General features: G+C 38.0%; 1 protein-coding gene across 7 annotated transcripts in view; it reads left to right on the top strand.

Moving 5' to 3' along the window:
• SPATA7 (spermatogenesis associated 7) overlaps window positions 1-12,932 on the top strand; it is a 47,192-nt gene extending 34,260 nt beyond the window's left edge. For all 7 annotated transcript variants that reach the window (XM_064512217.1, XM_064512216.1, XM_064512214.1 and 4 more), the window contains 7 exons: window positions 1,205-1,677; window positions 3,238-3,304; window positions 4,977-5,044; window positions 7,262-7,315; window positions 8,677-8,754; window positions 9,588-9,645; window positions 10,011-12,932. In XM_064512217.1, the coding sequence (XP_064368287.1) occupies window positions 1,205-1,677; window positions 3,238-3,304; window positions 4,977-5,044; window positions 7,262-7,315; window positions 8,677-8,754; window positions 9,588-9,645; window positions 10,011-10,496 (1,284 nt within the window). In that variant the 3' untranslated portion in view covers window positions 10,497-12,932. The remainder of the gene's footprint in view (window positions 1-1,204; window positions 1,678-3,237; window positions 3,305-4,976; window positions 5,045-7,261; window positions 7,316-8,676; window positions 8,755-9,587; window positions 9,646-10,010) is intronic.
• The last annotated feature ends 1,845 nt before the right edge of the window (window positions 12,933-14,777 follow it).

The following is a 14,777-nucleotide window of genomic DNA, read 5'->3' as shown; positions in this document are numbered from 1 at the left end:
ACCATACACTGCCTATACTTTACTGCAGTAATACTACTACCTACTACTAGCTTGTCTCTGTTGGTTTGTTGTCTAACTAGTGGACTTTTAACTGTTTCCTTGGAAGTAATACTGTAATTGAATATGAGTTTTCTTGTAAGAATGGAAGTACATTTTTGAACTCTAATCTGTTGCATAGTTTAGAAGCAGGTGCAGTAATACCTTTTCTCCATCATGGCCTGAAATCCCATATAGTCTGCTTGTAAAGTCAGCAGGTTGTTTCTGCCCTGTTTAACTGCAGCAAGCTAAGTACTTGCCCTGTTGGCTTTTGGTAGTGTTAGAGGGGAAGTTGTAGAGCTGCTTAAGTACCTGCTAGGTGAAGAAACCCAAAGGAGAATGAGATAGAAACGTGACTGGCTCTGCTGGACTGCATTAGGATTATTTATGTTATCATAGCAATTAGGAGATTCCTTGTGGAGCAGAATTCCAGTTTTCCATGTATGGTCCTCTGTTTATACAGCTGTTTCAAAGATACGCATCTCCCACCTAGAAGATGAAGAGGGTCATGCTGACAATGAGCAGCTAGTTACAGTTTCTTATTTGGTGTCCTAAACCACATTGCAGTAGTGTTCATATTGGTTTAAGCTGCATCAGAGAGCAGTGCTTCTTACAGAATATGCATCTTACAAGGACAGCTGGTGTGTCATATGCTATAAGATTTGGAGAGGGAGGCACCAACTCCACACTTAAAAAAGAATCTTCACAGTATGAACTACTCAGCAGGATAATTGTGGATAATGTCTTTTACCTTACTTGTATGGACGGTACCCAGAGAGCATACCCAGATGAGATAATATGCCTCAATGCATTGATTATTAGTTCCTTGACTTTAAAAAGTCTATAGAGCCTTTGGACAAAAATGATTGACACTCCTCATTTGATACAGCCATCAATATTTTATAACAAAGCACCCCAATATTTTATAACAAAGCACCCATGTTTTGGTAGTGAAGCAAACCATTTTCCTATTACCCTCTTATTTCCAATGACTGAATGTTAGAATCTGTTAGCACTGGAGCTGCTCTGAAACCAGTTTGACATTACAAACATGGAAAATCTTTTCATAGAAAATACCTCCAAGTTGATAACAGTAATAGCTGTGAGCACCAAGTTGAGCAAAGTGGGAAACTTGCAGAACAATCAAATTTGTTTTAATTTTTTCTAGGGTTCCTTAGAAGCAGAAGACAATGACCGTCTCTTCCCCTGCGCTCAGCGGGCACAGTACTTGCCTAGAGCACTGTCACCTCCTGACGAGCATGGCTTGGTTCGCTCCAGTCCTGTAAAATATGCCAGAAAAGGTTCTCAGAATACATCTAATGCCTCAAACTCAAGTGTCAGTACCTCAAGTCCACCAAGAAAACCCTCTGGAGTTTCATGCAGTTGCTCCACGAATAGTTTTGTCAGCACCAGTCATTCCCAGAGGCGTCAAGAAACTACCTCCAAAGTATACAGCAGGGATCTTCTAGACAGGCACTCTGACTTCTTTACTGATAGCCAAAAACCATTTACTCCACGCACCTTAATATCAGATGCTAAATCCTTCCTGTCACAGTACAGGTATTACACTCCTGCTCGAAGGAAAAGGAAAAATCGCAATAAGCAGCAGGTGGATGCTGAAACACAGACTGATGTAATCAGGTACAGAGATTAAAACTTTATTTTGAAATTGTGGAATTTTGCTGTTGCCATAACAGAATCTTCATAAAAGCAACAAATTTTGCTCTCATTTGCATATGCATAAAGCCAGAAAAATTATTCTGAAATTATTCCAGAATATACCTTAGAAAAAACTAGAGCAGAATGTAATCTTCCTTTTTCTTTTTTTTTGTTGGCATATTTTGTTGTCTTCTATCTGGTCAGCTAGTTTCATCTATACAAGTTAAGTTGGACACAAAGTGCCACTAAATCCAAACTGTGGGATCCCACAGGCACCAGGGAGAGTCATTCTTTCTCTCTTTTCTTTTCTCTGCTCTCCCTGGTTTGTGGTTGGGCTTTGTCTTCTAAAGAGTTACCACTGTTAGCATATAAGTCTTGCTCGTGTTGCCCCTATAGACTTATACTCTCCAATTCATTAATTAATACCTCATGCAAAGATCCTAATTTTTTTTACTCTTGAATGTATCTCTTCATTGCCTTTTTATTAATTTAAATGCCTTAAGAGGTATGCTGTGTGACGTCTTTTATACAAAATTTATATCCTTCTCTTGCATTGAACTTCTTAGTAAATTAAACAATTTTAGTTTAGTTTTGTTTTTCCTGATGCTGCTTCATAAAGAGATATCTTTTGTGTCCTTGCTGCCTGCATGTCAAACTCTATTTTTGTCCTTGCACAAAGCAGGACACCTTAATCCTAGACCAGTTGTAGCTGCTCTCGAGACTGTTATTGGGGAATAGCCATTCCCATTAACTAGATAGTTGTACCATATCTTTAAATAAGCAAAGATAAGATCTTTAAATAGAATATTTTTATAAAACATAATGAACTGTTGATAACTGAATCTGATTGGGGACTATTGGATCAAGATTTTCTGTATTATTCAGTGTAAGTACTTTGATGCTAGCTTTTCATGATCTTGGTTTTTATTCTTGAAAGCGTCAACTATTTTTTAATGATGTGGATTATTTTTTTTCTTGGGCAGTGGAGTTTGTGTAAAATATGTAAGTTAACTTTTTCTTCAGGAGTCCTCCATGTTGGACTAAGTAGACATTCAAAACCTCTATTTTAACTTATTTTATTCTCCTTTACATTAAAACAAAGTCTGGAAAAGTAGTCTTCTCCTTTACTATACATTTGGTTATTTTATTCCATCTGTTCTGAATTTCGTAAGACTGGAAGTTCGATAACTTATGCTCCATATTACAACTGTTCATCTTCTGGCTGTGGGTCACATGCTTTCCTGCTGTATCTCCATTCCCAACTCTGAACAATTATTTTGCAACCATGTAACCATGCAGCCAGATAATGGATTTGGATCAAATGTATGACTATCGTCATTACTCAAAATTAACTATAACTTTTATTATGTGAATGAAGGTCTGGCTGAAATTTTCTAAACTGCCCAAGACATTTTAGTGGTAGGGCCCTTTTAAATTGCTGGGAACCGAATATCTGAATTCCCATGGTGGTACTGAAATTCTCATCCTGCATGTTTTGTAAGTGGTCTTTTTAGAGATCTAATACATGTCAAAATTTTGTAGCTTTCCCTCTGCAGACAAAGCCTCTGAGAGAAAAGTTATGACTGAATATCAGAAGATCACAGTGAAGGTAATACAAGTACGATCTATCAGTCATCTGGATACTCTTACCACCCCCTTCACCATCATTTTGGAGTATATATTGAATCTCTGCCACAGCAGTATGCAACTGAATTAAATTTCTTTTTTTTGATTATCATCAGATGAATTAGTTATGTGGAGGGGGAGATAATTTCAGAAGAATGAGCTGAAACACTAAGAAAAAATACTGAGGCATATGAAGAGATCTTAAAATATTACAAAATTTTTTAAAGCTTTTGTTTTACACAATTCTACAAATGTACTAATATGCTCAGATATCTGATAAGGTTTATGCAATTGGTGCATTATTTTTCAGCAGAGGAAGATGCCTGTATTTAAGGGATTCTTTCTTTATTTTTACATTGGATAGATCATATAAATAACTCTGTGCAGAGGAACAGGAATTCAGGAGTCTCTTCCCTTAAGGAAGCACCCAGACCACTTGGCTGTGAAGTTTTGCTTGCTACTGTTTTCTTTCTGTCTTGCTTAATGCGTCTGGAATTCTTTAATGAACAATCACACTACTTTAAATTCTACCTGCTCCTAATATCAGGTCTTTTGACAGTCACAGAAATTTTTGCATTTGTCCTTTTGATTTGTATTGCTGAGTGTTGTGGCATTTGAACACAGTTGTTTGGTTATTTGGCCTTTCAGAAATTGTCTTAGTATGTGACGTTTTAACGTTATTAAATTTTAAAGATGAAATGCCATCATCTTTGGGAGGAGAGCACGCAAAAGACATGAAATATTTCTTAGGCTTCAAATCTGATGATATTTTGATTTAATTCATACTCATTCTTGCATGCAAGAGGTCAGTCAGAAGTTAGGTTCTTATTTTGTGCTTTATCTTGTAGCCAGTATACAGACAATAAGTTCTTAATGGACAGTCCTGTCAAATGTAAGAGAATGACTTGAGTAACTAGGGACTTTCTTCATGAAGAAGGGCTACAAGTTCAGACTCCTCATGACTTTGGCTTAATAAAGCAAGTAATAATTGTTGTATTCTTTTGAGGAGAGGAGTGAGAGATAACATGTATTTATAGCTTCGCTGAAAATAGAACAGTGGCTGAACCTGAATTGATCTGCACCTGCAGCTGACCTCATTAAAAGTTAAATGATTAGTCAGGACGCTTCACTCCAATTCCATGAAGAACTTTGCATTTCAAAATTGTGACATTTGACTTTGCTTTGGCTGTTGTAAAAGCTACAACAGTAAGTCAGGTAGCTTTAGTGGCCTTTTCAGGGTATTACCATTTAAAATGTAAGCAGACGGCAACTTTACCTTCCACCTGTTTTGTCCATGCAGCTCAAGAGATGTGATATAGGGTGCCAATTCCTGTTTCTGCATACTGAATTTTATTCTTGTTGGTGACATGACCCCCTCTGGGTTTTAGAGAAATCTTCTTTAACCTTGATCTTGATTTGTCAGGGGAGAAATCTTCCACAACTCCAACTGCCACTGGTTAAAATTTTAGATGTTTGTCAATGCTGATGACCCTCTGCTGCCATGTGTCTCCATTTACCCAAAGTTTCTCAGAAAATATGCAAGATTTGTAGAACCGCTCAATCACATACAGTTATTAGATCTAATAGATCTAATTAGATCAATACATTTGCTGGGTATTTGCACTGCTGATAAAGATCTTATCTCTGTGTTGTAGGCTGAAGATAAAAGGCAAACTGTGGATAAGCCTGAGGGAACATCTGCTTTTCAGTACTCCTTCCCAAGGTGCCTGATTTACAGTAGGAAGAAATATGTGAAACCTTCCTTATTGCTTTCCGTACAGCTCGTCCTTAGGCCTATAAGCCATCATGGCCATTTCTCTCTATAAGTCTCTTCTCACAGGACTTTTTTTGTTTGGAGATTAATGGTCTTTCACACCTTCAAAATTTACAGTTTTCTTGTGATCATGTTCCACTGTGAAGCCAATTAAGAAAAAGAGGTCTGAAATGTGTGAATATTCCTTTTTGTCAGGAGTGAGACTGATGCAGAGTTAACACAGCTGTTAGTTCTGAACATATATCTGAGCTTACAAACTATATATTTCTTACACAGTTCTGCAATTAAATACTGGATTGGCATACGTTCATACTTGTCATGAAGACATCCAGTCTTCTGAATTTGAAATCTTCCTGAGCCACAGGCCAGAGGCACTTCCCCCATCTTTTTCTGAAGCTGTAACACTGTGCATTAGAATATTGTCTAAAACGCATGAATAGTGTTGGCAGTGAGGCCAGAACCCAGGGCTCCCAACCGATTCTCCTCACTGCTGAGCTAAGAATCATGCCATCTTGCTGATCTGCGCTCTGGCCTTCCCATACAAAGGCATACCACATGCTTTTACATGCACAACTAGAGTATTCTCCTGCAAGACGGACCATGGAGATTTTAATTTCAGGTTGAAGAAGGGAATTGAATCTAGGTCTCCCACTTCTTGAGGAACTAACACAAACTCCTCTGTTTCTAAAGGAACAATATAAGTACATAAGGAAGTGGCACCAAGAGCCTGGTTTCACCTAGGTACAGCAGTGCAGACCTGAATTAAAGAAGCCCTGACTCCATTCTTTCAGCTGAGAACCTGCAAACTCCATATGGTGTACTTAAGATAGATCTGTCACAGTCCCTTTATGGACCTGTGCCAAAGATTAATATTGGGGCTTTCATCTTCCCTTTTTCTACCATTTACAGTCCTGTCTTTTTCGTTTGTATGTCGGCACCTGGTGGTACTGTCTCTGTCCAGTACACTATGTACGTTATATGCTCCATATACCTATGTATATGAAGTTATTTTGGTGTTTTGTACCGTAGAGCAGCTGGTTTGCAGCCTGTCACTAACTACTGATAAGTCATCTGTAATCTGCTACAGGGACAAAGGAATAAATACATACAGCCAGAGCTACACAAGATGTAATTGCCTATTTCCATTTAAATCCAGGCAGGTAGAAGATAAAATATCAGTGATTCCTAGTTTTATTTGACAGCAAAATAAAAGTTAAAACATATTTGAAGTTGGCAGAATGTAAATCGAGTCAGCCAAAGAATTTTCTACTCAAAATTTAGGAAATGAAGTTTCTACAATGCTGGAGTTTCTTTCTAATTCTTGTCTCAGATCCTGAATGAAAGAAAAAGATTATTTGTTTTTTGATTCAGCCTGCTGACACTATGCATATAATAGTAAAGATGCAACATGGAAGAGATGATAAACTTTTTTTTTTTTGCTAGCTGCCATTTAGCTGTATCATAACACATAAAATACAAACAAGCAAGGCTTGTTACAGCAAGAGTTGCATAAACAAGATCATTCCAAGCTTCCACTCATTTATTTATTCTTCCACATAAAGTTCAGCTCTTTGCTTTATATAAAGCTCTTATTGTTGTAAGCTTTTGGGTAAAAGCATGCTTATGCCCTTGGGAAATATTTCTAAAAAGTACATTTAGTGGCTTAATATGGTGGTTCTGGAAAAGCTTTTCAAGAAATGGCCTTGAAGGTATTACTGTGAAAAGGCAGTAATACCACTATAAGTTGCAGTCGTCTTTCTGTACTCAGGCTAGTATGTTCATAAGGAGCTCATACATATATAGGGAGCCTTACCTGAATAAACACTGTATTGTATTAAATGGTATACTAAAAGCACTCTTTATGGATAAGAGACTTCTGTATAGCATTTGGAGTAACACTGAGGTCTTCTCAGCAGTTAGAGCATGGCTCCCAGGGAGGTGTCTGTTATAATACTCCTGAACCATAGTCTTTCAGGCTTGAAGGTAAGCAGTGGATTTTACTACTGGAGCAGGGTGTGGGGGTTTTTTGTTTGTTTGTTTTTTCCCCAAGAGGTGAAGTGTGGTAATGGCATAGGGTGACTCCAGAAGAGAGTGAGATGTAGGGTAATACGCAGGTATTTACAACACTGCTTTTTGCTATTCCTTACCCTCTGATTTTCTGATTAGAGCAACACCCTTGTATTCTGAGCCACCTTCAGCAAGGAGGAAAAGCCAGTCTGAGTAAGTATGTTTAAACCCCTTTTTCTGCTAGGCTGCAACAATAATAAACTAGAAACCCTGCTTCAATATTGATGACCTTGAAACAGTAAATGAGGACTCAGAATAAACTCTTATTTACAATCTAAAATAGAATTGACTTACTGTGAATTGTTAATACTTAGAATTTCCACATGAATCTAAAAATTAACAGTAACTTTGGAAGAAAGATAAATTGTTCTTACTATCTATTAGCTACACTTTGAATGCGTTTAGTTCTTGTTTAGTCTAGACTCGGGCTGAAACAGGCGCTGGCAAAATAAAACATCAAGCGGAAGGGCATTCTAACCATATTTCTGGTCTGAAACTTGATGAGAATTAGTAGAGGTTTGAGTTATATTCACAAACGCTGCCAATTCTTTGTTGTTTGACCTTGGGAACAGGCTTGCTCTCACCTAATTTTAAGTATCTTAAGGTTAATAACACAGATCATCTATAGATGTCTTTTACTCTTGACTATAGAGGAAACAAAAAAGACACTCTTTAGACTGGATGACAACTTTTAAATAATTAAAATCATGCAAATGTATGCCATTTTTGATTGTTCATTAAATGAGACTGGAGGATGGTTCTGTAGAGTTTGATTGGATACTTTGGGATAGTTAGAAAGATGCTATGAAAAAGAAACAGCACCGAAATCTTGATTTTTTTTCAAACAGAGCTCCAAACTTTTGGAGAGTCTCCCATTTATAGTGATTAGCATTAACACAGCTTTGAGAGGTATTTAAAAAAAAAAAAAAAAGAAATCAGATCACAGAGGTGCAAGCCATATCTCCCACTTACAAGGATTTTGTACATCAAAGAGTAGTCATTTTAAAGGAATGGAGTCTGTCAGCACTTCTATCTTCCTGGGCTTGCACTGAGGACTAGCAGTTTTAAGGTGCAGTCAGATTCTGTAGAAGCTCTGTTGAAAGCCCTTTACTCAGAGCATCAAGCTGCTGTCTTATGATTTCTTGCTGGGTGGCACTGCTTTCTTTCGGAGTGCAAAGCAGGTTGTGAGCACTTTCCAGGTTTGCTTATTTCCACCATCAGGATCTTTGTGCTCATTTATACCACAACAGAAAGCTAGCATAAACATGAACTGCCATAGCAATCTTTCTGATAGTCTGGCATTTTTACACAGTTTTTTTTCATAATTATTCAGATTGAATGAAGGGCTAAGTTCGTCCTGATAGAATTCACTTTATGACAAACAGCAGCTGTGCCAAGAACTATAAAAATCTTCTTAATAGCATTTTCATTAAAGGTAATCATTCCTATTGTATTGTGTGACAAGTGTGTCTATTTTTAAATATTTAACGTTGGATTTTCTTTTCTTCCTGCAGAGAAGAGGAGCTTTTATATCTGACTTTCATTGAAGATGTTACAAATGAAATTCTTAAGCTTGGTCTATTTTCTAACAGGTAGGATATGCTTGTTTTCAAATTTGTGATGCTGTGTCAAATACAGATGGACTCTGTAAGAATGGGAAGTCATTAGTCATTTGGTAGTCATTTTACTGCCAATTAAAAATATTTAAATACACAGTTACCTCTGCTCTTATTTTATTTCCTTTTCTTTTCTGCTTTACATAAGAAAAGGTGCTGCAAAAGACCTACTCTGTCATCCGCTATAGCCGCCTGCTGTCTACCATGACATGCAGCCTATATTAGAAACCAACCTGGAACCCTAAGTAGAGTAATGCTAAGAAGAAATCATTTTATAGTACTTTGCAATATTTGTTTTGCTAACTAAGTCAAGCTATTCATCTTCTTTAACACAAGAAACCCTCCATATCTCCATAGCATGTCTTTCTTTGTCCCTGTTCCAGTATGAATTCAGTCTTCTTCAACATGGGTTGTAAGGATTATATACTATTCCAGATAAGGGTTCACCAGTTATTAAATCATATTTTTAATTATTAGAAAGTTATTATACAATTCTTGTATTTGATTAGTTCTCCCAAATTCTTTTCCTTCCTGGTAGATAACCAAAAACGCATAGAGCTGTGCTACAAATCACACCATGGTTATTTTCTACTGCCCAAAACTGAGCCTGCTTACGGTGCAAGCTCAAGGTACAGGCTCAAGGTGACGCTCTCCATGACAGAGGATAATTAAAATAATCTTAATAGTCTCTTCAGCTAAGAAATGAAAATAAAAAAAGATATGGTCATTAGTATATGTAAATTTGCTAAAGTATTGCTTTATTCTTCTACTTAAAATGCCTTGCCTAAGGTTTAATTGTTTATTTTCAGAGTTCTGGAACAATTGTTTGAGTGTCATGTACAAGAAAATAAGCACCGTTTGGATGAGGTAGGTACTGCCTCTGTAATGCTGTCTACATATGACTTCAGTGATTTTTCCGAAGTATAGTGGAAATATACTGGTATATTTGCTGGTAAAGGCAACCAGAGTGCTTAGTAGGGAGTATCTTTATAAATGAGTGATTTGCAGGCTCCTACTTTATAGCTATCTATGTCAGGCACAGTCACAAAAACGGGGCAATAATCAGTGCCATTTGGTGACACTTGCTATAATTTAGTCACTTGATTGCAAGCAGCCTCACTTTCCTTACATCAGAACTAAACCTCTTGAAATATATTAACTTACAACCTTGTAAGCTCTCTGCAGATGTGGGCTGAGCAAAATAATCATTTGTCTCTTCCTTCACATCCTAGAACAAAATGCGCCATCTATTGGGTGTCCTTAAAGTGGACCTTGGTTGCAGCCCAGGCAGAAGTGCTGAGCAAATCCATGCAAACTGGGAAGCGTTAGATCTAGAGACATTTGATACAATGGAACGGCTCAAGTTTACCAGTAAAAGTCGAAGACAAAGAAAAGCTACAAAAAGTGAAGAATTCTTTAAGGCTATGGATTTATTATTGATGGAACCAAACAAATGCAAATCACCGGTGTGTTTTGAAAATTCAAAGGAGAGACAGAACAAGGATGACTTTTCAGTAGATGTTGCTGAAAGGATGAATGCTGGGACAGACTCTCACTCTTCTGCGAAATCTGAAGAAGGCCCAGAAACTTCACCCACATTTGATGCAACTTTAAACTCTATTACTTGTGACAGTGATTTGGAAACCAACAAGGACCTTGATGACCTTGAAGAAGGCTTTGCAGAGGCCCTTCAGCTATCACCTGGCTATCCAGAGTAGTAGCCAAAATTTAGCTGTTAAATAGGGATGGAGATAGTTCTGTGGAGAACTGCCATGCACTAAATAAATAGTAGTAAATTATTTGTTTCATCTTCAGTGTTTCTGTTTAAAGACTGCTACAGTCTCTCTAGCAGGGTATTATTAATCAGGCATGAATTGATCTCTGTACTAATGTAGACTGTAAAGGGTAAAGTCAATCATCAAAAAGTTTTTGTATATTTTGTCTATAATTGTATAACCCAGAATTAACTTTTGAGAATATAAAAATTAATTTATATTTTTAGGAAGCTTTAGCTATAATAGTAAATTATGAAATATTTATTGTTTTTATTTATAACAAATAAAGTAATTAATGATACAGTTCCTGCAATCAGGATCCAAGATTTCTGTATTTTGCAAGACGCATTCAGCTTATCCACATCAAAACACGGTACACTGCATAGCTGCAGAACAGAGACAGAACTGTTTGTCCAGGCTGGAAGAAGGTGGAATTTTGTGTCATTTGGAACTCAGTCCATTGTTTAATGTGAAATCGCAATGGGGCATGAAGTTCTTTCTTACAATCTTTTATTCTTTTATAATACTTGTAGAATATGAGGAACATACTGTTCCCTAACATTACCTAGAGTGAAATAAGGAATGATTGTGGACAGGCAGCTTTCCAAACATAAGAACTTCTTTCTGATGCTGGTAAATGATCATTCCTTCTTCATGCCTCAACCCTGAAACTCAGCCCTCTTATTCCTCGTACCAAAAAGGAATTCCTTGTACGAAAAGATATAAAGAGCCATTTTCCAGCATCAGCTGCTCTCAAGTCTTTGCTTAACCTCCGGTCAGCTTTCGTGCCTGAAAAGGGTATTTATTTATCTCTAGCCACTACTGGGCTTGCTTTTGTGCTGTTTAATCCTGGTTGTCCATGATTCGGCTGATATTTCTGGAAAGTGAAAATTGCAACAGTTTTCAAACTGCACAACACTAAAATATACAGTTCAATTTCTTGCACCAATGACAGCTTTGGCTTCATGTTCTGTACTGAGCTTTTCTTTTGGAGGAAAAAAAAAGAATGAGTTGGGTACTGAGGACTAGGACTACCCAGTGTAACAGACACAGCAGGCATCTTGTACAATGAATGGAGAAAAGGTGGTCTGCTTTAAAGTTTAAATTGAAGTAAGTGCATGCATTGCATAACCAAAAAGTTCTTTGTCTAATCGGAGTGCAATTATTGCCTGGCATTTTGTGTTACTGAGGAACAAGCCTGTCCCAAAATCTCCTCTGAGGACAAACCCACGTGGCTACAGTTCACCTGCCTGCACATGCAGCTAACCCACCTGCCTCCCCGTAGGTCATGCCTGTATGCAGAGATTGTTACTTTTGTGAGCTAAATGACCAGTTACAGTGAGCTACAAGTAGCTCCAATTGACATAGACCACAGCTGCACTTATTTTTCTTAAACTTTTTGGAAATTATCATCCCAAAAAATTTAAGGAAAAAAAACCTTAAAAATAAAAAAAAAAACACTATCAAGTAAAAGCCACATTTCTGGCACAGTCATGAGCATTGCAGTACAGTACATAATTCCCAGAGAAACAAAAGGCACTTTCCTGGCTGTCTTGGCCATAACAGTAAATTACACTTGCTGACTATGCCAGCAGAGTAGGGCTTATTTTAGCCATGTGTATGTGACTGTGCAGGCAGGCACTAGCCATTCATCACAGCATGCAGCTGGCTTTCTTTTAAGTCTGGCCTTCAGCTAGAGCTCTCTGGCTCAGTGAAAAGCAGGGAAGAGGATGTGAGGATTTTGTATCCCTCCATCAAAGCCCGTCTTGTTGAAAAGACAGACACCCACACAGCTGATGCAGTACAGTGCAGGGATAGTTTGTCCCAAGTTACAGGTTTGTTGTGATCAAATCCCTTTTCCCAGGGGCTGGGAAATAGCCTCTGCATTCCTTGCCCCAGAGAATTGGAGGACAGGGTGCACCAAGGGAACTACTGCCTGCATCTGCACAAAAGACTTCAAGCCAGGCTGACTGGTCAGGTCTGGTGGATACAGCTACAGAACTAAAGAAAGTGGTTAGTTAGACATGTTCAAATATAAAGCCTCTCTCCTCTTCAACCAGGATTTCACCTCTTGCCTGGGACCCTCCTTTCAGAGATCCCCAAGCCTGTTATGTAGACATACCAACCTTGGTCAATAATGGAACTTTATTTTTTTTTTCTAATCATTCTCTGTATAACTTGCATGTCTTAAAAAGGGACACTCAATAAACTTTGGCTTGTGGTCAGCGTGAGTCTGATTAAAGATTAACAGGAATTTTGCATTAAAAGCAATTTCAGCAGTGAAAGTGACAGTGACATCACTGCAGAAAAAAGTGCAATTAATGACAGTCATTTCCTGTAGTATGAGTAACAAAAATAAAATATGTAACAGTTCTTTGACTGCGTTTCCTGTGGATGAGCTGTCTATAAGTCAATGACATTTTTTCTGGGTAGGTGAAACTTAAGAGTAAATAAATTCATTAAAACAGACCTTTTGCAAGTAAAGCATATAAACTATTATACCTAAAATATCACTGTGAAAATTTCATAGGTCCAGAGTGACACATCCACTAAAGAACCACAAGATTACTAACTCTGGCATCTTAGCAGCCAGAGCAGTCAGACCAGTTAAAGAAACTGGTTTCTCATTGTCCAGCCACTCCCACCAGATAGTGGGGAAAAACATTCTAGATAAGCTAATTGATTACATATAGATAACATTTATCTAGCCTCCAGAACCAAAGTAAATTCAGGCTATCCAGGCTTAAAACTTTCTCCCTTTTATTCACATTTACTTTAGGTGGTGCTTCAAACAGAAGTTGTTTAAGCAGCTGACATGCAATCCAGACCCACATCACTGATACGTGTATCAACAATGCAAGCTCTGTTTTCTCTCTCTGCTTTTTTTTTTTCTCCCTCCCCCTCCACATTGTCTCATCACCTTGAGTCCCAGCTGGGTTTTTTCCCCTCTCACCTGGTTCATTCAGGTCTTAGCAGGAGCCCTGGCAGAACAAAGTAATCACAATACCATTACAAATCTGAATGCTTTGGACATAATAAAACTGTTAGTAGCAGTTGATGGCTGTGGTCTGCAGTGTAAAGCCTTATTTCTGTTCAGAGTTATGTGGGGAATGAACACAGGCCTAACAACATTAACCTTTACTTCAGATGACCGAAAGCTCACCATTGTTACTTTGCTCTGTAACGAAACTGAGTCTTATCTTTAAAACCTACTGTTCTGTCATCAGTGCCCTTGTTTTTGAAGGTAGGACTCTGTTTAATTACAAAGCAAAGTACCAATAGTGGGGCTTGTGGTCATTTGAAGCAAGATTAATGTGATGAAAGAGAAAGGTACTTAGATGTCTTAGTGCTGGTCAGAAAAAAAAATGCAAACCTATCATTTCATCTGTAAGTTTTAATTTGCTTGTGGTTATTCCTTCTGATCAACCCCATCTCTAAGACACCTACATATTTTTAATCTAGGCTTAGGTGTAGAATGAGTCCAGGTCCTGTTTCTCCACATTTCTATACATTTTTACATCATTTATAGCTATGCAACAGTAGCTGTAGAATGATGCAGCTCAGTTGATAGCATTGCATAATTCAGATACAAATGGCTCCACCAGACAGTGGGGGTGGAAAAGCCCCCCCCCCCCCCCGGCAAAGGTCTGTGTTAGGAGTATGTACAAGAGTACTGGGGCCTTAGCATAAATAAAAATTAGGTCCAGTGATTTCAGCTGTAGCATCTAATGAAGGCCATTTCAATGCAGTGAGAGCAGAGCTCCTAACCAGCAGGACATCTCAATAGGACCAGCACAATCCTTTAATGCCCTGCTCCTGTTTCTCTGCACCTGAGCACCGGTGAAAGGTAGCATTCCCCCAGCCACAGCCTGGGAGGGAGAAGTAGTAATAGAAGATGAATTTTAAAGGGAAGGTGGGAGGGAAGGAAATGGAAAGGAGAATTGTTATTTATTCCACCTTTAAAAAAGTGGTGGGAACTATTCAGTAGCAAGTAGAACACAGGTACAGGATACCACTTGTTAACATTGGCCTTCAGAGACATTTTAGATCTTTCTCAATTTTTTCACCTTTGTATTGTAGCATTTGTCCACTGCAATAGAAGCATTTGAGACCTAAACCTTAATGAAAAAGGGAAAAGCATTACCACAGAATTGTAACTTGGGGTTTGCTTCAGGGAGCATCTGGCTATGGAAAACTCCAGCATCACACTTTAGCTCCTGACCA

The sequence above is a fragment of the Dromaius novaehollandiae genome, chromosome 5 (assembly GCF_036370855.1).
Source record: "Dromaius novaehollandiae isolate bDroNov1 chromosome 5, bDroNov1.hap1, whole genome shotgun sequence".
In the NCBI taxonomy this organism is placed as follows: Eukaryota; Metazoa; Chordata; class Aves; order Casuariiformes; family Dromaiidae; genus Dromaius; species Dromaius novaehollandiae.
Note: the sequence above shows the minus strand (reverse complement) of the source record. Positions and strands in the feature narration are given on the sequence as shown.